At 35.1% G+C, this 26,972-nt stretch overlaps 1 protein-coding gene across 1 annotated transcript; it reads right to left on the bottom strand.

Moving 5' to 3' along the window:
* Positions 1 to 671: 671 nt before the first annotated feature.
* Positions 672 to 19,983, bottom strand: LOC106875784 (uncharacterized). Its single transcript, XM_014924050.3, has 8 exons — positions 19,808 to 19,983; positions 18,453 to 18,591; positions 11,702 to 11,867; positions 11,293 to 11,513; positions 7,804 to 7,914; positions 7,425 to 7,554; positions 6,885 to 6,984; positions 672 to 5,867 (listed from the first exon to the last, which is right to left on the bottom strand). Exons 2-8 carry the CDS (start codon positions 18,572 to 18,574, stop codon positions 5,728 to 5,730), a joined length of 990 nt encoding a protein of 329 aa, XP_014779536.1. The 5' UTR covers positions 18,575 to 18,591; positions 19,808 to 19,983; the 3' UTR covers positions 672 to 5,727.
* Positions 19,984 to 26,972: the final 6,989 nt, after the last annotated feature.

Below are 26,972 nucleotides of genomic sequence, written 5' to 3'. Positions count from 1 at the left end.
GGCACCACACACATCTGTTGTACAAACATGTACCAATGGTCTTTGGGAAAGTCAAGAAGTATGCAGTTTGGCATTCCAATGATTTGACGTGAACCACAAGACCACCATTCTGACTGCTATTTCTGTCTTGTAGATGTTAAAAGTGTTTTTATTTGCATTAAATTTAGAATATATTTATCTAAATATATTTATTCTTATTCAATACAATAAATATAGGAAATGCCACTATATAGTTTATTTTCTTAACAAGCATAACAATGAAGAGTGCGTCATTGGTGATGTATCTGAATCTGAAATCCGCCATTCGGCCAGAATTCCAATAGTTGCGGTACTTGCAAAAATAGTTTTATCCAATACTAGTGAATCAGAAGAGAACTGTGAACAAGATGAGTTGTATTTGCCTGCAACCCCTAGCATAGGACTGAAACCCCTAGCATAGGACAAGTTAAATGATCTTGTTCAAGATTTAGGATTAATGAAAATGCAGAGCGAGTTACTTGTTTCTAGGCTAAAGGAAAGAAACTTGGTAACTCAAGATGTCAGCATTACAAAATTTTCTAATTAAAATTAGAAAATCACACTTCAAGGACCAGTCCTAGTCATACTATAGTTATGCTCAATGTGTCTTACAAGAAAACAATGGAAAAATCAAAAAGCCTTAAACAAAAATGGAAAGACTTCAGAATGAAAGATTTATTGATTTTTACTGGCTGGTATATTTATAACAATATAAGGAACATATATCTAGTTCATAAATGTTTCTTTAGATTATTTTTATTTACAATTAATATTTACAGTGATTAAGATTATAAAAACATGTACACAGACAATTAACTATTAATAATTTATGGTAATATGAATGGTCTTTTCCCACCAATTCAATTTCAAAGGGGACAACTTACTTTAATATTAGTTTAAGTTCAACAGTAACTAAAGTTGCACTCAGATATTATAGAACAAAACCAGAGTTAATGATGAAAACAAAATTTCTTTCATTTAATTTGGTAACAGCTTTAACAACTTGGATACTTCAAAATTACATCTAAATATAATGTTAAACTGAATAGTTAAATATAAATTGTTGAAACAATCAATGTGCATAAAATTATTCACAGAATTTCAATGCTGTCATAATCATAATTGAGTAAATAAAACTTTCAGCTTTCAACAGGAGTTACTATTCAGCCACTACACTGCATCTATGATAAAGCAGTGAACTCTAAAGATTACTTCAATATACCTAGGGGCAGTTTATACACTAAAGGATGACCAATTCAATAAGAGATTCAAACTGACAAGGAATAGGCAGGAGATGTTATAATTTTAAAAATTTATGCTTGAATCACACCATTTGAAACAAAATTAGGTAGAAACAGATCATATATGCCTTCACAGTCACTTCACTGCAGGCACCACAACAATAAATAAAAAGTCAAGAGGCATGCAGAGCACAAATGTTTGAAATATATTAAGACACTCTAAAAATAAATTTAACCATTCAATTAAAAATATTTTTTTTTCATTTTTACACTTAAAATATTTAATGATGAAAATTACCTAAAACACATAACAAAGAAAAAATTATAGTTATTTGTTTGTTTCAGCTTTTAATCCACAGATGTCTCTAAGCACTGACAGATATACATCTAGAGGACTCAGGGGGGAATATTTTGAAAGGAATAATCAACTTACAATTCCTCGTTATCTACACGTTTAGTGTCAAATGATTGATAACTATTTATTAAAGAGTTCTATTCCAATGAATTATTAGTATTAGCAGTATTTTGATAACTGACAAAATGCATAATTTAAATGTATGATTCCAATATTACATTAAAGTAATAAATTTCAAGAAAAAAATTAAACTAATTAATCGTTAGTTAAAATTTACTAAAGTTTGGTGAAGATATTTTTTCTTTCAACAACATTTAAGTGTTGATCAAAATGTATAACTTATAAATAACTAGAGGCATTAACTTAAAAATAAACAATGATTGAGATAATCTCATTAAAAAAATTACGTTTGGCCATTTTATATAAATTTGTAAAATATTTCATATATTTAGTGGTCAGAGATGAAAAGAAAAATTAAATACATAAAATATTTCTATCTCTTTGTGAGTCTATAGTCTAACAAAAACTTGATTCAAAAATTTTGTTCAGTTGTTTTAGGTTTTAAAGAATTACAAGTAATAGACTTGTCTGTTTAATGACATTGAAAATAAAATTCCAACAGAAAAATCATGTATACTTTAGGATGAAATGATAATTTCTTTGGTTAAAAATGTTGAATATTTTTTCCCCACATGTATAACAATTATACTGCGAGAAATTAATTGGAAAATCTCTCATCCCTACATTGCACACAGGAATTCAACTTTACAGAACTGATTAAGGACTCGATGACAAGATTTTTGTCCTCATTGCCAATCAATCTAAAGAAATGTTTGAATAGACATTCAATAGTTATACTGAACTCATTTTAATCAACTTTAATCATTGTCTGATTTTATCAGTACACTTTTAAAAGAACATTGATTTCATTTTACATTAATGAATGATTGTTTCTCCCTCAGCATACTCTAAATTTTATTAGTGTTCTCTTAAATGAAGAGAACTAAAACAAGTCTGCAATTCTGACCCTTCCAAAGGACAAAATTAGAGGTTTTAGTTCAGATAATTTAGAAGAATAAATCCATCAACAACAGAAAATTTGTGAAAATATTTAATACCAGCAACAAAAAAAAGAAGTACTAATCCTCTCTTCCTTAACATGCAAATAATTTTTATTTATCCATAAAAATGGATATAAAACAAAATTCCAGAAACTTAACTAATAACAATTGTCACAATAATGTTTTATTGATATGAATTTACTTATTGAAATTTGATTGGCAGAGCATGATTAAAAGTTAACACAAATACCTAGATATAATATCAAGTTACTAAACATCTTCAGTAGACCAAATACACATGCATTTTATAAATCATCAATTCTTAAAACCTTAATTTCTTAACCGCATGATAAATATAGTAACAGGAAAAACTAATGTAAAAAAGTTTGCTCAATCAAATTCATTATAAATGCTATCTCACTGCTTGCTGACTAATAATAGAAATAAAATTATTCCAATTTACAAACCAAGATTCTTATCAAAACGATTATTCAATAATCATAATGCAAATTTTCAACATGATTTTAATATACAGCTCCTAGTTATGTTAGTAGATATCTCGAGATTTTAACCACAGAAAAAGGATAGAAACTTAGAGGATAGGATAAGAACAATAAAAGAAAATCTCTTATACATTGAATGTCATATCTTTCCAAGATACAGATAATGTACAATACAATCCTCATTAAATTAGATACTAGTCACCAATATAGGCAGATAGGCAAGCACACAATAAGGAGCTTTATCTAGAATGCTTAATGATCAAAATATATTTGCCATAAAAGACCAAACACTATATCTCTTCTCTACAATGGAGGACTAATAATTAGATTAATTCATAAGGTAACTGGTAATTAAAAAAATTTTTTTTAAGTAAGCTGAACAATAAATACGACGAAAAATTACATATCACTTTGAAAGACTACATAAACAGTGAACGTTGTATTTTTTAATAACAAGATCAAAATTAAAATTGTAATGAACAAGAACAACAAAATCACAATCTGAGTGGAGTAAAACAAATATCTATCAGTAAGACTTAACACTGAATGAATTAATAAAGGGAGGTAGTCTATATACAAATACACACACATGATATAGTCAACAAGGGAATTTACGGAATGTGATATGAAGTGAAAAAAGAGCAAGACAAATTATCTATCAAAATATTTGAAATTTTAATAAATAAAATGAGTATTTAAAAATATAACATTTTTATTTTGGGATAATGAACGAAAATACCTTTATAACCATATTTTTGTTTTTAGACAAAACTTTGTTTAAGCATAAAGCAGTCTATTTTACAGCGCTTGCATCCCTTATCCCCCACAGTTTAGGATTAGACAAAAAGATTCCATCCAGCTAACATTTCAAAAGTTTCAATTAAAAAAACGATAACTTATTGACTATATTAAAAACAGAACCAATCTGAACTAGTGTACTTACAGATCAACTGAGAAAATGAGAAGAAAACCAGCTCCAGATAAATTTATATTTTAAGAATTGATTAACCAACACTTTTACTAAACATTTGGCAGTGAATTTGATTTCCAGAAAAGTACCAGTTTATATAAAATTTTTATATTAACTCTATGAATATATTGCAAAAGGCACAGTATCAATTTATAAATACTAAAAAGCTAAGAAATAAGGCATTGTTTTTTTTTAAGTAATGCATGATTTTAATTGAAATACACAGATGAAACACGATGATCTGTGTCAATTCACTAACTGTAGAGAAAATTATATAAAAACATGAGTGGAATGGAAATTATTGAAGTTTCAAGACTTACTTTGCTTTTAGACTAATTTCTTTCTAAACATTTCATAAGAATTGTATATTTGATGAGTAACATCAAATATAACATTTTGCTTCTTTTTTTATCCCCTTATTTATTTATTTATTCCATTTTTGCCGTCTTTCATCCACCCAAAGTTCTGTAAGTTATATCATGTTCTAACCACTTTGTTAAATTACTTTGAAGTATGCCAATAAGTATAATGTTGTAGCAATTTTATTCTGAATTCATGTTTCTATGCTGTGATAAATTTCGCAAATCTGAACACTTGCATTTTTAAGTAAATTAAAAAGAAAATTGTTTAAGGCTTAATAATAACAATATTGTACATTATTATAATGGAATTGCCAAACATTGGAAGAAATGAAATAACCACTTCTATAAAATAATTATAACGTAATTGTTGGGATTTCCTCTAATTTACAACTATACTGAAAAGAATTTCAGTATAGTCGTTCATCTAACACCCCATGCTAGCATGAGCTGGATGAAGCTACAGTATTGAAGCTTTCTTAGTCATTACTCTTTAATATCTGCGATTTTATCTTGTCCACTTTTTGCTAAAAATTCTTTGTATTCCATCTCATTTCCTATATTTAATTATGACTTTTTATAAGAATATACTTCCAAGGCAAAAATATTGCATCAATTAAAATTTGCCTCATAAATGTACAAAGAAAACTTTATATATTTCAACCAGATTTCAAATTTATATCAGGATAACAACTAATCACTACCTCATAGAAACAAACATGGTGATTTTTTCTTTTATTTTTACTTAAATGAGGTAGCATGATTGCTATTTCATTATTCAATGCTAAAGTTCTTTATAACATTCAAAAAAAAGGAAATCCTCTTCTAAACCAATCTTTCAAAACATTCAGCTTATCAAAAGCTTACAGTAATATTTTTTCCCTTGGGATAAAATTTCAGGTAATTTAAAACAGGTTCAAATAAATGAGAGAAAACATTATTTAAGAATATGTAACAGTGTTCAACAAATATTTAATTGAAAATTCCGTTTGATTATAAATTCTATAGGATGAAAAAACAAGTTTGAGAAGGGAAAGTTTCTTTTTTTTTTTTATATAGAAGGCTGGTAGTGAATTAAATAAAGCTTTTGACCGATGTGAGCTGAATGGAATGGATATGTGCATGCACACAGACACACAAACATACACTCCCACAGGCATACAGACAAGATTTTGTATTAAAATATGAGATCTTTCTCGAAAATGAACAACAGCAACCAGTCAAGCCATGAAATCTTTTACTTCATCGAGTTCACGTTCTCTAGCTTGTTTATGAGCCCAACGAGCTTCAGCCAACTCTGGAGTGATTTTCCACTTTTCATGAAAAATTCTTTGCTTGCATGTGGGGCATTTTTTCCCACCTAACAAAAAAAAAAAAAAAAATGGAATATTGAACTCAAACATACTGTAAAATACAATCAGGTTTTAACAGATACTTTATTCATAAAACTTGTGGCAAGTTTAGATCAAATAAAGAAGAAACAAGGAAGTTAAAAAAAGAAAAAGAAAAAGATTCTATTAAGACCAATAGCAATACTGTAATAAAAGGCATAAGCATTTAAGTAGTTATAAATTTGAAAGAACTGCAAAACAAGTGAACTTTCAAAAACTATTGGTTATATTTGAGATCATATCAAAGATAAATCAGAATAAACTGAGCAAGATGACAATAAGAAAACTACAAAAAATAGGAGCTGAAAGATATAAAGGAAAGTATGAGGTAAGCAGAAAGATATTAATTAATTACTAGTTGTTACACTTTCCAAGTAAATTTAGGGTTAAACAAAATCCAAGGAAACTGGTTGTGGCATGCATTGGCAAATAGAGAAGTTTATATGAATTTTAATTAACAATTTCAATAAAGTAGTTATGATCTATTAGTACTGTGAAATGAAATCGGCTTGATAATTTAAGTTTTTGTGAAATTTCAAAGTTTTGTATGTAAAAATCAGAAAGACAAGTCCATTTTTGGAAGAGACACATTCAATAATTTTCTTAAACTTGTTTAGTTATTAAACAATGAAGAGAATAAAATCTTATAATTTTATATTATGAACTATGATAATTTCATATTCTGCAAAGAAGGCAGAAACTAAAACAAAACAGGTAACACGGATTGAAATAGAGAGAGAGAGAGTGAGTTATTGAGAATTTCAATGGTAAGGAGGTAGAGAAAATCATATTCATCTGTATAAAGATGCTTGCAATGAATGTTATATATTATTATTATCGGCTGAAAACAAAAATAATTAAACTAAATCTTATATGCTATCAAGACAAATCTGTTTCAACTGGTATCTTCTCTATCTCCTTAATTAACATACAGTCCAGAAATATTGGATATGAACCAGTCATAAGATAATGAAATCTTTACTTACCTATAAATGGAGGTGTTTTCATATAAGTTGCCAAACAAGAATGATGATATAAATGGCCACAATAAACACGCTCAACTTGTTTATCTCTTGAACATTCTTTCTGTTAAAAATAAATGATGATATAATTGAAAGAAAAAAGAAAAAAAAGAAAAATCATCAAACACAAAAGTTCAACCAGTTGGGTTCTATATTCAACAAGTACTCTTAAATAATGGGTCAAGAATAAAATGTTTGGTCAAAATAAAGGAGAGGGTATGTGAAGATTGGCTACTTGGACCTATTTAACTTGTACTTATATCAAAGTATTATATGTTGAATCAAGAATAGAATGTATATCAGTAAGGTAACATCAATAACTTATGAAGAAGCTAACTGAAGTGTGATATAACTAGCAGAAAGATTGTCATGAAAAATATTGTTTCTAATAAATCAATTAGTTCGTAATGAAAGATAAACCCTAACATGCCAGGAATAAAAATGCAATTATAAAGCAGTAAGCAAATTCAATAAATAAATAATAAAAAAAAAACAACAACTTACAACTGGACCTTTTGGAAGAACATGTTCACAGCAAATAGGACACTTTTGTAAGGGATAGTTTTTCACACAGTCAACAATAAGGAATTTACATATAGGTAATAAGGACGGTTTTGCTTGGAAAGGGGGATCACTGAAAGAAAAAAAAGTGTATATAAAAATACTGAAACATAGTCTTTAGCACTCTTTAACAATAGAAATTCAAGAATTGCAATTTACTTTGTTATATTTTCCTTTTGTTGTTGTTGTTGTTTAACAACTAAGATTTAAAAAATGCTTTGATCTAGGCTACAATCTCATTATTTGCAATTAAATTTGTTGTACAGACTGAAGCAAAAACGAAAACCAGTTTTAAAATAAACTAGAAAACAAAAATAATTACTTTGGTTTCTTCCGGAGGGGTGGCTGTACACACTGCCGAGCATATTCAGTTGCTTGAGCCAAAAAATTTAATTTTAGGAGTTCAGGAAAATTATATTCCACAAAATCTATGCTGAAAAATAAATTTTTATCTCTTGAAAAAAGCACAAAAAAGGCCCCACTAACACAATATTGGAAACCATGTCTAGTAATAATAGCATTGTAACTATCTGAGTTGATAAAGTATTTTTAATCACAAAACTTAGCTTTTCTTGGCTCAAGCTGACTGCTTTGAGCAGCAAGAATATTGTATAATTAAGTTTCAATAGTAGTAGACAGTCCAGAGTTTAATTAGTGGTTTCAAATTTTGGCACAAGGCCAGCAATTCCAGGGGAGGGGTAAGTCAATTACATCGACCCCAGTGTTCAACTGGTACTTATTTTATTGACTCCTGAAGGATGAAAGGCAAAGTCGACCATGCCAGAATTTGAACTAAGAACATAGACAGATGAAATGCAGCAAAACATTTTGCCTGGCATGCTAACTTTTCTGCCAGCTCGCCACCGTAGCCCAGAATTCAATTATTCCCATGAACAAAGATTGCCACTGCCAGGCTGACAAGTCAAGGTATGCACAGGAAGACAAAGTCTTCAATGATATCCCAACATCATCATCGACATTATGTTGGCATGGTTGGACAAAATGGTTGATTATGTGACTTACAAATAATTGAAGAATAATCATTTCTAACAGTGGAACAAAATCATAAATTCTAAGGGAAGGCACAATTGATTAAAAGAACTTCAATACTTGTACCAATTTGCTTATTTTACATCATAATTAATAAACCATAATATCCTTCATAGTTTACAAGTTTCCAATGTAGCGATCAGCATTGGTTCATAGCACTGATGGCAAGAGTGTCAAGGGAGTATCTGAAACTTGGTATAGAACAAATACAACAAAATACTGCATTTGAAGAGCACAATTTTTCTTTTTCTTACCAGTGTTATTGTTTTTGCCAAATACATTGGAGAAAGATACACACATATATACATATATATATATATATATATATATATATATATATATATAAGTCAGTAAATAGTGGGGTTGTGTTAACCGCACGTGGAGAAATAATAGGAAAATGAAAAATAAGGCAGAATGCTAAAATGGAGGCATATTTTAATAAAGATTTCTAACCAGCTTTCATTGCGAAGCAAATTTTCAAGAAGAAGGAGAATGAAAATGTTTTTTACAAAGAAGTAGAAAATGAAGAAAATAATATATAAAAAAATAAATATACCAATACATTATATTGTCTTTGAGCTTTTGAAGTTCAATGGTAGTTCATGTATATAATGGTTAGAAAAATAAGGATGCATGTGAATTGAGAGTTGTGTTAGGTTTTAAAAAAAGGGTTAAAAGTTTCTGTTAAGCAGGAAGTGTGGTGTCAAAACAGGAAGTGTGTGTAAGGGGAGACAAAAGGTTTTTAGTTGGAGTTATGAACTCTTTTTCAACAGGAAGTTTATGTCTGTTCCTAGAGAGATAAGGTCACTGAGGGGTATGTGTGTTAAGAAATGGCTGGAATTTCTCTATGAAAAGATTCTCCTTGTTGATTCTTACCGCCAAATTCCATTCAGTGGCCATATAGACTCTTGCGCCAGAAACAAAAACCCTAAATTCCTTATATTCCCTTTCTATCAATGTAAAGACAGAATCTCCACACAAGAAAGAATCAACAAGGAGAATCTTTTCATAGAGAAATTCCAACCATTTCTTAACACACATACCCCTCAGTGACCTTATCTCTCTAGGAACAGACATAAACTTCCTGTTGAAAAAGAGTTCATAACTCCAACTAAAAACCTTTTGTCTCCCCTTACACACACTTCCTGTTTTGACACCACACTTCCTGCTTAACACAAACTTTTAACCCTTTTCTTTAAACCTAACACAACTCTCAATTCTCATGCATCCTTATTTTTCCAACCATTATATACATGAACTACCATTGAACTTCAAAAGCTCAAAGACAATATAATGTATTGGTATATTTATTTTTTTATATATTATTTTCTTCATTTTGTACTTCTTTGTAAAAAAACATTTTCATTCTCCTTCTTGAAAATTTGCTTCGCAATGAAAGCCGGTTAGAAATCCTTATTAAAATATGCCTCCATTTTAGCATTCTGCCTTATTTTTCATTTTCATATATATATATATATATATATATATATATGACACAGTTTCTGTCACCCAAATACCACTCACAAACTATTGCTCAACCTACATGGTGGAATAATACTAGCTCAAGGTGCTACAAAGTGCGGCCAAACCTGGAGCCATGTGGTTGGGAGGTAAACTCTTAGCCACACAACCATGCTCGATAAACAATGATTTCGAGAGGATAAAAGGTAAAGGGAAATAACTAACGACAGCAAAGTATTTTCTAAGATTATGCTGTCCATCACCTTATACAACATAGAGTAACATTAGTTACAGGTGGCACTGTCATCGGTCATAACAATGACTTGTGGTCAAGAAATTCAAACTTTATTACAATAGCCACTTTGGTTTATCCATTAGCAAAGGATATAATTTCTGCATTCAATTTTCCTAACTGACAAATAAGATTCTATATTTCATTCACAGCTGAATAGTTAACAGTAGAAAAAGCAACTAGCAATAAAAAAAATTAAGTGATCATCATCATCATCATTGTCATCATTTAATGTCCATTTCTCATGCTGGAATGGATTGGATGGTTTGAGAGGATCCAGCAAGCTGCAGGCTTGTGCTGAGTTACAGTGTCAGCTTTGGAAGGGCTCTAAGGCTGGATGCCCTTCTTAATGCCAATGGTATGTAAACAGAGAATTTGGCATAACCATGCCATTTATATTAGAAAAACAAATGCAATAAAAAAAAATAACATTCAGTAAAATCCAACAATTTAGATTGAAGAGCCACCTTCATTAAATTCTTATATATATTCTATCTCACAAAGATCTTATTCAGAAATTATGCACACTTGTTTAAGGCACTTACATACTTTTTTTTATCCAAATACCAAAACTAAAAGTTGTTTGACCATGATCAGTTCAATCTCAACTTTTATAGTTTTATTAATGGATTCCACAAACTTCTGATATAGAAATCAAGTTTAATAACAAATAACTATGCACAATGTCATGTCAGTACCTTTGCTACAGATTTTGAGATGTTTTACTGTACAAATTTTACTTTTAGCAACAGTTTGCCAGTCTGAAAGCAGATGCTATACTGACTTCATTTGTAACAATTATAAAATCACTCTTTCCAAAACTTTAAATCTCAAAATGAAAAAGTTTTATGTGGAAGAATTTTCTCCCCAAAATTCCAAGCCATAATGATTGTTATGATTAGAAAACTAATATATTCAGGAGTATTTCTAATATTACATATAAAATGTAGTGCAATAGTACAAATGGATTACCTCCATTAGGTAAAGAAATTTTTAAATGTTTCTTACCCAACCTGAGTTTTAGGATAGTCTATTGGGACAGAAACTTTGAAATGAAGAAAGTAATTCTCTTGCTGAGCTTTAATGATAATTTGAGAAGCTTTCTGCCGAAGTTTAATTTCATCACATTCCTCAAGCATGTTGCGTTTGATTTCTGATATTTCATTACTGCACACGCATAAGTTGTTCTCATCCAGGAAGCGACTTACAAAGTTTATCATATTCCCCACCTAAGGGAAATAAAATGATAAAATATATCAGATTTTTAAATCCAAAAGAATAAAAAAAAAAAACTTAAATAAAGACTGTATTTTACTTCTAAATATTTGTAAGCTATAAATATGTAATAGAATTTTCCATGCTATTCAAAAGAAATGAATTAAAGATCATGAAATTTTGTAAAATGATACAGACTTACCTGGGGTTGATTTAAATATTTTTTACTTTCTTCATCACATACTTTCTGGAGGCCATCAAGTAGTTTATCTGACAAAGTTTTGCTGCTCAGTTCAATAATAACTGCCTCTTGAGGATAGTTGACAGGAAATTGCATACGCATTAACAAACACTTGAATGAAGTTTTCCTTCAAAATTAGAGGTAAATCATAGTAAAGTTTCATAGTTACCAATATGTAATTACGTTTATAGGACAATAAATTCAGACATTTCAAGAGAATTTACAAGCTGTAATTTACAAATATTCAAATGATATTGTTTAATTTAATGTGAACAGAGCCAATATTTCAAGATAAAGATTGTTGTTATTTAAATCTAGGTTAAGCCTGAAGAAGAAAACCTGTGACAAAGGCAGGCAGGCAGGCAGGCAGGCAGGCCGGCCCGCTATTTTCAATTCAAAATTTGTTTTTAAAAACATATATAAAAAAATACACAATAGAATTATTTCCAAGTTAATTCTAGTATAACTGTGCAAGAAACCAAATTATAATATTACAAAGAATAAAGCTTTTGCTGCACCCAGGAATTTCATAAAAGACCAAGAAGAAGGAGGGAAAATTACTTCTTCATGACTTAGTAAAAGGAGGAGGAAAACTTTCAGATTGGCCTGACCACATTCAAAACAATAGACTCTACAAAAGTCACCCAAGAGCCATATGGTGGTGTTAGACTCAGTAACAGGTTACATCCACTGTCCAAGAATAGGAATAATCTGACAGGCTTCCATAGTTTCCATATTTCACTCATAAGGCTTTGGAAGAGCCAAGGATATGGGAGAAGCTGCTTGCATAAGATACTGCATCTTAGGATTGAACTAGAGAGTGTGGAAGTAAACTTGCTAAAAATACACAACCTATGACCTGAGAATCTAGCAAAGTTGCTCACCTCTAGGCTCACAAAATCATTAGTCAATCACACTCATACAATCAATATATACCGCAGAGCCATATGGAAAACATGTATATAGCTTACAAAACAATAATGTTTACATTTGGGATGTTGTACTTATTGTTTTAGATGCTTAGACAAGAGGAAAAGCAGTGCTCATAACTATTACAGGTCTTCCAAGACTGCTGGAGAAAGTTAAAAGAAGCACTGAACTGAGAGTTATTATAGTTAGAAGAAGTGGATTAAGATTATGAAGTTATCCTCTGACTCAAAAACAGAAGAAACATTAAAGAGTCATATAATAGATTTAAACTAGATAATGGATTAGGTCTAACAGACAAGAATATATACAGTATGTGGGCTTCCACACAGTTTCTGACTTCTTAATTCCACACACAAGGCTTTGTGAATGGAATTTGGTCAACCCAATCTTTGGTAGAAGTCAGATGCTAAAAGTACCACACAATGAGATCAAACCTGAAATTATGCAATTGAGAAGCTTTTTAACTTCAATCTCACACCAGCTCTCAAACATACATTCAAATTCTGGGACAATGTCCAGAATTTTTTTAAAATAGAGGAAAAATAACTTCTACTTCAACAAGCTTTCATTCAACAACACATTATAATGACTTGACTATTACTCACTGTCTCTGTCTCTCATTACTACTACAATAGTTTAAACTCTATCTTGTTATCGATACTAATTCTATTTAAATCAATTGAATGCCACTTCCCCCCAACCCCTGCACTGGTACATTTGTTACAAGTCTCATTCTGTCTTGTCACTTTTTTATTATTTCATCTTTAATTCAAGAGGGAAAGCAATATCTATATCTAATGCTGGTGGAAGGAAGAAAGAAGGTATATCCAAACCAGACACTTGGTTCAAATGTTTGCAACAGAGTGGACTCTGCTGAAGGTATCCAAGGTGCCATATAGTGGTGTTTAACCGGGCAACAATTAAATCTACCACTTAAGTAAGCAGTGGCAGGATTTGAGCTCTTGGACTATGTAGTAAAATCTCACTTGGACTTTTCTTCCTCATAACCTCATCTTAAGAGACTTTGAAATGGTTATGAACATGAACCAATGCAAGACAAAGAAAAATGAACAAACTCAGGCTTTGATAACTAATTTAACATTAAGCTGACATTCAACATGCTACTTCTGACAATCTACAGAGCTTGTATTTGATGGCAAGGTGTTGTTAAGCTTCAGGGCAATTCTGATTAAATAAACTTATGATCAAAGGCATAACAATCATGATCATGCCATCTTTTCACAGGTACCAAGGATGACATTCTCTTACCCTCTAAAATTTAAAGAAGATTGGTTACTATTTCTATCAAGTCCAGTGACCACATACCATAATTGCTGGCATATAAAGAGTGCATTTTAAAAAATGTATTGAAATATTGCCCTACATGCAATGCAGTTGTATTATGGATGCAAGAATGAGTATTGCAAGCTAGGAAGTTGGATGAGCAAAAGATCTACTAGGCACATTAATCATTGTTAATAGTATAGAAAACAAGCCAAAATATCAGTCTGCTCGCAAAAACTTATGAAAAGTTACTTACAGTAAATCAGTAATGTGGAGGGGGGGTCACATTATTTCATCATACCACCTTCTCTAGCATACACAACCCACACCTGATATGTGTCTTACTTTATTTAATGACCTCATTACCTTTAAAAAGCATTTTGCTTTTAATTATCTAAATGAAAATTCTACTAGAAAGATGTAGAGTGTTAAACTTCCAGTCACCTGTCAGCTGTTTGCAATGAGTGAATGACACCAGAATCATAATAGTGTACCACCCTGGTGGCTGAATGCAGTAATGCAAGACATCATAGCCAAATATACAAGTTTTACTATTGTGTAAGGCCATTCACTTGACCAAAATATAAACAGCTACACAGTTGATATGGAAAAACATAAAAAAGTTGAAATATGATATTTGTATAATGTAATTACATATGATAAATTTATGGTTTCATATTTTATTTCAATGTACTTACAAGCACAGAATTAGGCATTTTCTTCTCAGGAAGACAAGGAGCAAAGAATCAGGCCAGTCTCAAAATGCTGAACCTTATGAAAGAGATGACGGGGGACAAAGATATGTGGTGCATTGCTATACTAAAGAAGACCCACCCACCACAATAGAACTGAGATCCTAAAACCAAAGTGCCACATAAAAAGCACCTAGGGCGATCTTACATTACCAGTTCCAAAGCTGTCACTTAGGGTTAGGGACGGAATTCCCTAACCCTAAAACCCTTTTACGGTATAGGCCGTGGTTTAAGTGACAGCTTTGGAACTGGTAATTTAAGATCGCCAGCACCTAGTACACACTGTAAATTGGTTGGCATTAGGAAGGGCATCCAGCTGTAGAAACCAAGTCAAAACAGACTATGGAACATGGTGTGCCCTCTGGCTTTGCCAATTACTGTCAAGTCGTTTAACCCATGCCAGTATGGAAAACGGATGTTAAATGTTGATGATGAAAACCACTTGGAAATATTTTCAATAGGCCTACGATCAAACCTGCTGAATTTATTTTTCCCCAAAATATACTTCTAAAGCAGGGATGTGTCTTATGCGTGAATATGCCATATACATCAGCAAATACGGTTGCACACCAATTATCAAACTACCTCGTCGACGAGTGACAGGGACCTTCTCTTTGTGGCTGGAGACTTCAACGGTCATGTCGGACGTCGTGCTGGGGGCTTCCATGGCATACATGGAGGCTATGGCTTCGGTTCCCGCAACGAGGAGGGAACCAGACTGCTGGAGTTCTGTGATGCAACCAATCTTATGGTCTGCAATACCAACTTCAGGAAACCTGCCAGTCACCTAGTCACCTACCGCTCCGGCAGACACTCTAGCCAAATCGACTACATCCTCGCCAGAAATAGGGAAAGAGGGCGGCTTATAAATGCCAAAACCTACCCTGGCGAAGAATGTACCCCACAACATAGATTAGTAGTTAGCGACTTTGGGATCAAGGCAAAATGGGTGCCCAGAATTAGACAGGCTTGGAGAAGAAGGGTGTGGAAGCTTAAAGACCCTGCAAACGGACAGAGACTTAGAGACAAGTTACTTGAAGCATTTAACGAAATAGAAGGGGATATAGCATCATACAACGTGGAAGACAATTGGAGATTTCTGCAGGACAACCTGTTGAAAGCCACCGACCAGATTTGTGGGTGGTGTAAGGTCCCCTCCCAACCCAGAGTAACGTGGTGGTGGAACAAGGAGGTAGACAGGGCTATTAGACAAAAGAAACAAGCTTGGAAGGACTGGAAGAACGGTGGTAGCAGGGAATTGTACCAATGTGCCAGAAGGGAGGCTAGGCGACAGGTTTATTTAGCCAGAGGGGAAGCAGATAAGGAAAGATTTGCCAATGTTCTGCGCCGTGAGGACCAAAGACTCGAGGTATTTCGTGTTGCAAGACAGTGTAGGAGAGAGAATAGTGATGTTGTAGGAGAGAAATGTGTTTGCATGGATGATGGTACGCTTGCATTAAATGAGGATGCAAAGAAAGAGGTCTGGAGATGCCACTACGATAGATTGCTTAATAAAGAGAATGAATGGGAGAAAGAGAGCCTGCCTTATGTCGACCCAATAGAGGGACCAGCTATCCGAGTTGATAGTACCAGGGTAGATAAAGCAATTAAGAGTATGAAGACCGGGAAAGCCCCCGGCCCATCAGGAATCACTGCAGAGATGCTCAAAATATCTGGCAGTGTTGGCTATAGCCTAGTCACCCGTATTACGAACCAGGTGATACACGAAGGAGTCATACCCTATGACTGGTGTAGCAGCATCATAGTCAACTGCTACAAAGGTAAAGGGGACGCTTTAGATACAAATAATTACAGAGGCATCAAGCTGTTAGATCAGATTATGAAAGTTACAGAGAGGGTCATAGCCCAACTAATTAGGGAGCGAATCAATTTAGATGAGATGCAGTTTGGGTTCGTGCCAGGTAAAAGCACTACTGATGCCTTATTTCTAGTGAGACAGTTGCAAGAGAAATACCTAGCCAAGGATAAACCTCTGTACCTGGCTTTCGTTGACATGGAGAAAGCCTTTGACAGGGTCCCCCGATCCCTTATCTGGTGGTCAATGAGGAAACTTGGGATAGAAGAATGGCTAGTGAGAGCTGTGCGAGCCATGTACAGAGATGCGGCCAGTAAGGTGAGGGTTGGAAATGAGTACAGCAATGAATTCCGGGTAGAGGTAGGGGTCCACCAAGGTTCCGTCCTCAGCCCCCTATTATTTACCATAGTCCTCCAGGCAATCACAGAGGAGTTCAAGACAGGTTGCCCCTGGGAGCTCCTCTATGCTGATGACCTTGCCCTAATTGCGGAGTCACTATCAGAACTAGAGGAGAAGTTTCAGGTGTGGAAGCAAGGTCTAGAATTGAAGGGCCTTAGAGTCAACCTAGCTAAAACCAAAATCCTAATAAGTAGGAAGGTAGATAAAACACAAACCCCTTCAGGTAGATGGCCCTGCTCAGTATGTAGAAAAGGAGTAGGTAGTAACTCTATAAGATGTACCCGGTGCAAGCTATGGACACATAAGAGGTGCAGCAACATCAAAGGCAGGTTAACTAGCAAGTTAGTTTTTGTTTGTGGCAGATGTTCAGGTGCAATAAAGACTGCAAACAAACAGGAAACAACTTCTATCTCATTCCAGGGTGAAAAACTAGAGGTAGTCGATAGCTTCCGCTATCTGGGCGACCAAGTTAGTAGTGGGGGTGGGTGCGCTGAAAGTGTAGCTGCTAGAATAAGAATAGCCTGGGCAAAGTTTAGAGAGCTCTTACCCCTGCTGGCGACAAAGGGACTCTCACTCAGAGTAAAAGGCAGACTGTATGACGCATGCGTACGAACAACCATGCTACATGGCAGTGAAACATGGGCTGTAACTGCTGAGGACATACGTAAGCTCGCAAGGAATGAAGCCAGTATGCTCCGTTGGATGTGTAATGTCAATGTGAATACCCGTCAGAGTGTAAGTATCTTGAGAGAAAAGCTGAACATTAGAAGCATCAGTTGTGGCGTGCAAGAGAGACGATTGCGCTGGTATGGACATGTGGTGAGAATGGAGGAGGATAGCTGCGTGAAAAAGTGCCACACCCTAACAGTTGAGGGAACCCGTGGAAGAGGTAGGCCCAGGAAGACCTGGGCTGAGGTGGTGAGGCAAGACCTTCGTACATTGGGCCTCACCGAGGCGATGACTACGGACCGAGACCTTTGGAAATGGGCTGTGCGTGAGAAGACCCGGCAAGCCAAGTAAGATCGTTGCCAGTGCCCCTGGACTGGTTCTTGTGCGGGTGGCACATGAGATGCACCATTTTGAGCGTGGCCGTTGCCAGTACCGCCTGACTGGCTCCTGTAGGATTTTCGAGCGAGATCGTTGCCAGTGCCCCTGGACTGGCTTGTGCGGGTGGCACATAAAAGACACCATTTCGAGCGTGGCCGTTTTCGTGCGGGTGACACGTAAAAGCACCCACTACACTCTCTGAGTGGTTGGCGTTAGGAAGGGCATCCAGCTGTAGAAACTCTGCCAAATCAGACTGGAGCCTGGTGTTGCCATCCGGTTTCACCAGTCCTCAGTCAAATCGTCCAACCCATGCTAGCATGGAAAGCGGACGCTAAACGATGATGATGATGATGATGATGATGATGTGTTTCGTGATGTGTGGTAATATAACTATGGAACCTAAAGCTCAAATTGTGACTTTTCAGCCACGCTGAAAATACAGCTGTTTCTATACACGAAAGAAATATTTAAAAATTACACTTACTTTATAGTAATCGCAACCAATGCCTCCAGACAAGTGTGTAACTGGAATCCTTCCATACGAGACCATTCCTTTTCAACAATCTGTAACTCATTTTGAATGAATTTATCTCGATCTTTTGCCATAGTTTGAATATCCAATTCTACAAACAGTATGTGAATATTTCATTATAGTTTATATTGACTTGAAAATAACAGATAAAACAAACATAAAATCACAAAGTTTTATAGAAGTAAGCACTTGCGTTAGTAAAGACTTATTTAAATAAAATGAAGAAAATATATGTATAATTCTTCCTACACGCACACTTTCTGATGATTCAATACATTACGGGTACATAACGACACGATGACGAGCCCATATGCGGTAGCTTGACTGCTAGAAATGGCAGCTAAATCACCCTCAACACATCCTACAGTCATAAGTAATAATAATTAAAAAAAAAAAAAAAAAGACAGTGTACGATGTTGTGTCACTGATATATAAAAAGACAGATTGGCAAAGCTAGAACGCCTTTTATCCCGTGTCCGTTTTATCACAGCTGACAACAACCACATTATAATATTAACTTCTAAGAATACAGTTTTATATATTTTGCCTTCTTAATATTCGAGGCTAATAAAAGCATATAGCAAGGGTAGAGTCAATCAACTTTATCCATTTGTCCATGAGACATAATCCTCATCAGATGAATATCACACTTTATGTAAGTCAGTAAACCTTCTGACATTGGAGAAACTTTTCATAGAGATAAAGAAATGTATTCAATTTGACACTAACATAAATCGAAACATATTATTCAATAAATATATTGCTTTATAACTCAAAATTTCTATAGGAATCAGTAGAAATAGCGCCCTACCCGCCCCACAAAAAAAAAAGTATAAATGAAAGCTAATGAGAAAATTAAACAAAAACCAAGAAATTTATGCCACAAGCAAAATCTTTAAAAATGTCGAAAATTACGATTGGTTCCACAAGTGACATTTGATACAAAATTTCCACTTCTACATCATCTATATATTTTGTCTTCCCAAATAAATGAATTCTAGGAAATTTAAATACAAGTGAATAACACGAATTTTTAATAATGATGATGATGACGACGACGATTCCGTGCCCAGTCAGTCACTCTGCAACAGATTTTTATATTCTATAGAAGTTTGTGAAATATCCATGCTTTCTACAGAGAACAATAATATTATCAAGACGAATAATAATGACTAATATCGGCAGACTGATTATATTTATAGAATATCTAGTAAAGAATAATTATTTTCGTGAATATTTTAAAAATGATGATGATTTGCTTATATGTCAATAACAATTATTGTCGAACAAATAATAGTTCAACTTACAAATGCTCTCTCTCCACATGTCATGAGTAAGCGGCCATATTAAGCATGCGCCGCTAACAACGAAATCCTCTCCCAATCACCGATTTTAGATGTCAGTGGAATCCTGCTGCTGCTGCAAGCGGAAGTCAACCTCTTTTACAGTTTCTGTTTACAGCGTTTATGTGAAGTATAACACCTCATAAGGGGAAGCAACTCTCAAATCATTACATTTTTTTAAACAACCTAACTGGCTAATCGGAACACCAGTTTCTATTTTGGCTCTATCAATCTATATATCACTGACGGCGAGATGAACTGCTGCTGCCCCTTGTGGTTCAGTGTCCATCATTGACAAGACCAAACAAGGTGGAAATCATGTGACTGGTGGTAGCGGAGATTTATGTCTCCACTAGCGATTTATTGTTGGCACTCCGTCGGTTACGACGTCGAGGGTTCCAGTTGATCCGATCAACGGTACAGCCTGTTCGTGAAATTACCGCGCAAGTGGCTGAGCACTCCACAGACACGTGTACCCTTAACGTAGTTCTCGGGGATATTCAGCGTGACACAGTTGGCCCTTTGAAATACGGGTACAACTGAAACAGGAAGAAAGATTGAGAGAAAGTTGTGGTGAAAGAGTACAGCAGGGTTCGCCACCATGCCGGAGCCTCGTGGAACTTTAGGTGTTTTCGCTCAATAAACACTTACAACGCCCGGTCTGGGAATCGAAACCGCGAGTCCGCTGCCCTAACCACTGGGCCATTGCGCCTCCACCACTAGCGATTTCAACAAGAGTGCATTTTGCACCAAAAAGACAACTATGAGAGTTTCTCATGGTAACTACCGCAGTATAGTTTGTTCTAATAGAACATTTAAGTGGCGATAAATATTGCCTCTCGGTATTAATACTACCACTGTTCGCTAATATATTTCTTTCTGCTTCTATTTACTATACGGATGAGTGGAGATACTAGAAAAATACCTGACATTTAGGTAATTATCATTAGTTGAAGGTATTTTAACATAAATTTATTATTTCAAGTACATTATTTATGTTATTTTTATAGTATATATTATATTAATTTATTATACATCATTATTGTCTTCTTTTTTAATATAACACGTATGCATATGATACATATGTAATACAAAACTTTGAAAATATAAATCTAAAACCGGGAGAAAAAATGGAAAAAGAGGAACAAGAAAAGAAAACAAAAACAAAAAAAAGAAAGAAAAAGGAAAAGGCTGCATACCATAAGGTTTAACGGAATCTACTGAAGTAAGCCAACACGCTTGCGGTATTACCACAGGCGATGGCGAGGCTTAGGCGTTGGAACAACCAAGCACCCTCATGGACATTACCTGACACATCGGTAAGGCGAGCTGCCAACAATGAGAAGAACTTCGCCGTTAACGGCCCAGCTCCTCCAAACGTCTCTAACTCCACAGGCTGGAAGAAATAGTTTTCTAACAGGTCCCGATACTTAAGGATTTTGTTCCGTTTGGCTACGGAAGCAGTGACCCTCCCATTTACCGCAGCATCCAAGATGTGGGAGGGAGGAAAGAAGTCACAGACTCTGGCGTTCCAGATGAGGCACCTATTTCTTATACAGGGACAAAGACCGTCTGGTCTCTTCCCATCACTTCTGGATAGAAGAAAGGAGGTGGCACCTTACTATCCTTTTCTTAGTAGCGGCTCGACTCGGAAAGATACCCTGATTTTCAGTTACGTACCCTGTCAAGTAATGCTACTCCAGAGGTCTTTCGGAGCAACTCCATTTCGACTACTTGTGTTCGCAATCGTAATCCTTGGGTTATTGACCATCATTCAAGACCACAGGGTGAGGATCGACAGGGGAACCGAATTAAGGTAGCGAGTTTAGCTTCTCTTTTCTTTTTTTTTTTTTAACCAACGTCTCGTCTATTGAAGATCGAATACTGGAGCTGGAGCAGTACGGTGCAAGCACCGGCAATTCTGTCATCTAATTCACCCCCAGCCTTCTGCTTGCTATCACTAGAGATACTTAAGCAACGTGCGTAGCTCATAGATCAGTGAGTCTCTCCTGGTTAAGCCGCAGAGTTATTACCATGATTCTTGAATGACTACACACGGCTTCCCCATTCTGTACCTCCATCTTGTAAAGAAGCATACACCCAAACTGTTAAGCATATATATATATATACTATCAGTTTAGCCCGTAGTTGCCAGGGATTAAGTTAGGATTATTAAGTTAAATTCCGTAAAAAAAAATTTATTTGATGTGGAAACGTACATTTCGTTTGACGTCAGCATAAAGTGAAAGAGAGAGGGAAAATGACAGGGACGTGTGTATATGTTGATGGTGAGGTGCGAGATAGAAAATGTGTGTTTGAGAGAGCGAGAGAGAGAGAAGGTGTGTGTGTGTGTGTGAGAGAGAGAGAGAGAAAGAGAGAGAGAGAGTGACAGCGTACATTTTAAAAATTTATTTCTCGCATCTGTTTTGAGTGAGTATGTGAGTGATTGACTGAGAGAGAGAGAGGTGTGTGTTGTCGGAAAGAGAGAGAGAGGGAGAAGTGTGTGTGATAAAAAGAGAGAGAGAGAGAGAGAGAGATAGCGTAAATTTTATTTTACTTTTCTCGCATCTTTTTTTAGTGTTTGACAGAGAGAGAGGGGGGCGATACACTTTCACTCTCTCTCTCTCAGTCAATCACTCACTCAAAAAAAGATGCAACGAAAAATAAATTTTAAAAATGTATGCTGTCACTCTCTCTCTCTTTCTCCCTCACACACACACACATCAACACAGACCTTCTCTTCGCCATTGTAAGAAGGGGACTTAACTCATGTTAGCAAACTTAGAGATTTCATCGACGTTCAAAATTGGTAAAAGTTATGGTTCAAAATCGATTTTTACCGCTATCCGCAAGTGTCTCAGGAAAAATAAGTCGACAAAAGCACAGCCATGGTCGTGACCAATGTTGTCCTAAAATTGGAGCAACATGCGTGCTAATCTGTGGTGGTGCATAAATTACATTCACGTACACACACACACACACACACACACACACGTAGAGGCGCAATGGCCCGGTGGTTAGGGCAGCGGACTCGCGGTCGGAGGACCGCGGTTTCGATTCCCAGACCAGGCGTTGTGTATGTTTATTGAGCGAAAACACCCAAAGCTTCACGAGGCTCCGGCAGAGGGTGGTGGCGAGGCCTGTTGTACTCTTTCACCCCAACTTTCTCTCACTCTTTCTTCCTATTTCTTGAGTAACATAGAAACCGGGAAACCAAGCCCACGAGCCTGGCTAGGCTTTAAAAGGGCGCATAAGAAAAAACAAAAAGACACACACATTCTGCCTTTTATAGATATAGATATATATGTATGTATATATAGGCGTGGCTGTGTGGTAAGAAGTTTGCTTCTCAATCACATGGTTCCAGGTCAGCCCCACTGCGTGGCACCTTGGGCAAGTGTCTATTATTATAGCCTCGGGCCGACCAAAGCCTCGTGAGTGGATTTGGTAGACGGAAACTGAAAGAATCCCGTCGTATATATGTGTGAGTGTGTGTGTGTGTGTGTCCACGCCATCGCTTGACAACTGATGCTGGTGTGTTTCTGTCCCCGTAACCAGCAGCTCGGCAAATGCGACCGATAGAATAAGTACTAGGCTTACAAAGAATAAGTCTTGAGGTCAATTTTTTCGACTAAAACCCTTTAAGGTTTGCTCCAGCATTGTCGCAGTCAAACGACTGAAACAAGAATTAAAAGAATATATACAATATGCGTTTGTTTGAATGTGTGTGGGGGGTGCGTGTATGTGAGGGCGTGCGGACGTGTGTGCGCGCGCACGTTGCTTATTGATTAAATATAATTTTAAAGAAATCAAACTTTATTGAATACTAGCAGTATTGCCCGGGATTAAGTTAGGATTATTATGCTAATCAAGTTCTTTATTTCAAACCAAACTAAGTAACATGACCTCAAATTTGGGCAGAATCAGTGTTGCCACTGGAGTGCATGAGTTGAGAGTTTGATCGGCAGAGGTGATCAGGTTACACATGCCATCCCTTTGAAAACACCACCGCCATCATCTAACCCCTCTTTGCTCATGGGTTAGGAACCCTTCCAGCAAGGAAAATAGAATGACCAAAAGGGCTCCCGATTCTCTGTGTCAAAAGCGGTTCTGTTCAGATATGAGAACACGGATGTTACGAAAGTAAAACGTTAATGTTCGAAACTGCAGCAGGTCATAGATAATTCTTTATTCTGTATATTTCTCATTTTGTCCTGTTCTGGCGTTTTGCGAAATTTTTCTGGAGAACATTATTTTTCTTTGTGGTTGGGTTGTTGATAACCTCTTTCTAGCATATTGGATATCCACCTAGTGGTCATCCCTTATACACGTGTAATACAATTTTTTCTGAATTTTCAGATTTGTTATATGCTAGGCCACTTGGTTTTAAATTGAATTAATAATCAATTTATCATCCTATCTATATAAATATATATATATATTTATATGAGCAACACACACATACACACACGCACGTATGTACACCAATTGCATACATATTTTTTGTACGCATACATGTTCGTATGTGTGTGTGTGTGTTGCCCGTATATCAACAAAACACACACACCTTGCCTTACATATATATACGGATAAATAATTTGAAATAAATATATTTTGGAAATGGCGATTTAAACGTGAAAATCAGACCACATGGGTTTGTTTACATCAATTCGGCAGAGATAGAGAGATCGCGCTCTCCCTTTCTATCTCTTACACACATTTATCTCTCTTTCTTTCTTTCTTTCTTTCTTTCTTTCTCTCTCTCCCTGTCTCACACACACAGCAACATTACACACACACACATGCTGCTCTCTCACACTAACAAAACAACTTCACATACACACCATACTTTCTGTCTGGCATACTCACTATAAAAAGATAGTGTCTATTTCTTTTTGGCAACATGTGTTTTGTGTGTAATGTTGCTGTGTGTGTGTGTAAGAAAGAAAGAGAGATAACTGGCATGTTTATGTAAGGGAGGGAGAGATAGATAGATAGATAGATAGAGAGAGAGAGAGAGAGAGAGGGTATTTTTTTCTGTTTGCTTGCTGCCTACCACACAGACGCTGGTAAAGAAATGTATGACTCCTTCACCCTCCGTCTCACAAATATACAATTTCTCTCTCTCTCTCGCCTTCACGCACTTACGCACAGATTTGACTTCGCCATATCAACAAACTTCAAAATTGGCAAAAGTTTATCGATTTTTACAGGTATACGCGGGTACCTCTGAGAGAGAAAGTTCACTAAAATGCACATAGGGTCATTCCGAATCTTCTCCGAAAATTGGAGCGACATGCGTGCTAATTTGTGGACGTGCATAAACCACATTCACGTACACACACACACACACAAACATCCCCTGTTTTATAGATATAGAGATAATTGTGGGATCTGAACTGGAGGGAGGTCTGGAAGAAAAACGAATTTTTAATCATGTGTTTTATATTCAGTACTTATTGTGCCTTAATGTCCTGTCAGTTAGATAATGAAAGGGGTAAGGGAGTTCCATTCTCGGGTTGTGCTCAGAGCTTCAGATGGCCTTAATTTGTTCATGGAGACGGCATAGAAGGACTTAATGTCCATGGCAAAAGTGGTTGGGAGGGACCGAAAGAAAGAAGTTCAAAATGTTAAGGGCGTTATTAGTGTCAAAAATGTAGGTGAGGAGAGGTGCTATTGAGAGTGACAAGAATTGACTAAGATACTCAGAAATGAGTTCGGTGTGGCAGTTACAAGCGGATATGATGGGGTGGGGGAAATCAGTGATAGAATTTTCTTGGTCAGTGACTTATGAGGTTGAAGGTAGAAGACGAAAAAGACAGAAGGGGGATGAACTTGGGTACAGAAGTATTAACAAATTGTTGGTTGTGATCAATAGAAATGAGAATTACTGAGTTGTCGGAGTGTTTTGGTCCTTTACGGGTCGGCTTTACCAAACCATAACTGTACTGTCTTTCTTAGTCAGTTTGATACGTGTCGAATAGTAGTAAAACAAACTTTATCGGAGAAATACAGACGTGTCCCTCCGTTAAATAAAAAGCTCCCAGCTAATTACGAACAAAAAAACATCGAGCATTCGTCTGGGTTAGAAACTCGTTAACAGTCGGAGCGAAGGTTGACTGGAACTATTTAACAAAGAACCAAACAGTCAGTATTTGAGAATGAGAGAGATGACATTTTCTGTTTAAGTCCATGTGAGTTTACACAGTGTGTGTGTTGTTTAGTTTTTAAATACATATATTCTTAACGTATGCAAGAAGTATTTCAGTTAACAATTATAAAGGGACAAATCGTATCAACCTTTAACCTTCAGATTCTGGAAAATTGCCGATATTGAGCTCTGGCAGAATTACTTTCGAATTATAGACATTTTTAAAATTTTGTTAACAAGTATTGCATAAAAGTACATGGAATATTAGTTTTTTTTATAAAAAAATTGCCATAAATATGCAATAGCTAGTACAAGGGACGTAACTCTATTTTGTTTTACACGCTGTAGAATCCATTATTCTGAAGTTTCTTCATAATTGATTTTTGATGTTTAATTTCCTTTCAGCAGCTGAACACTGTTTACGCATTTACTTTTTTTTTTTAATGTAATTAGAGTTCTGTACAAGTATATTAATTTCACGTAGCTATTACAGGTATACGTAAATATAAGAGTTGAATCTATATATTTAATTAAACATTTTTCTAATAGCAAATTCAAATAAATTAATACACTAATTGAATTATTTACATGTCTTTCATCCTGTTTGTAGTTTCAAAATGACTGCTCATATAATATATATTTACTTAGTTATAAAAATAAAAAAATCAGCAGTCCTCTTGAATTAGATAAATGAAAACAAAAAAGAATTGTGGAATAATTGCCTCGTTATAATGACAAATGAAATTCTTTCTCTAAACCGCACGTCTTCTCGCCGCCCCCTGTTGTCTGAGCTACTTTTAAACTGAAGTCAGACAAAATTCTTCAAACATCAGTGAATTTAAAAACAATTGTTTGAAGATATAAAGATAGTAGATAATTTTGAATATTTAGGAATCTTAATTTGTTCTCTGTTTTAAATATAATTTTTAGTGCGATTCAGCAACTGAAACTTATTCAGTTTAGTCAGTATTTTGATAA

This window comes from Octopus bimaculoides, chromosome 2, assembly GCF_046866305.1.
Source record: "Octopus bimaculoides isolate indiv1 chromosome 2, ASM4686630v1, whole genome shotgun sequence".
NCBI lineage: Eukaryota > Metazoa > Mollusca > Cephalopoda > Octopoda > Octopodidae > Octopus > Octopus bimaculoides.
This window is presented reverse-complemented; position numbering and strand designations above follow the sequence as displayed.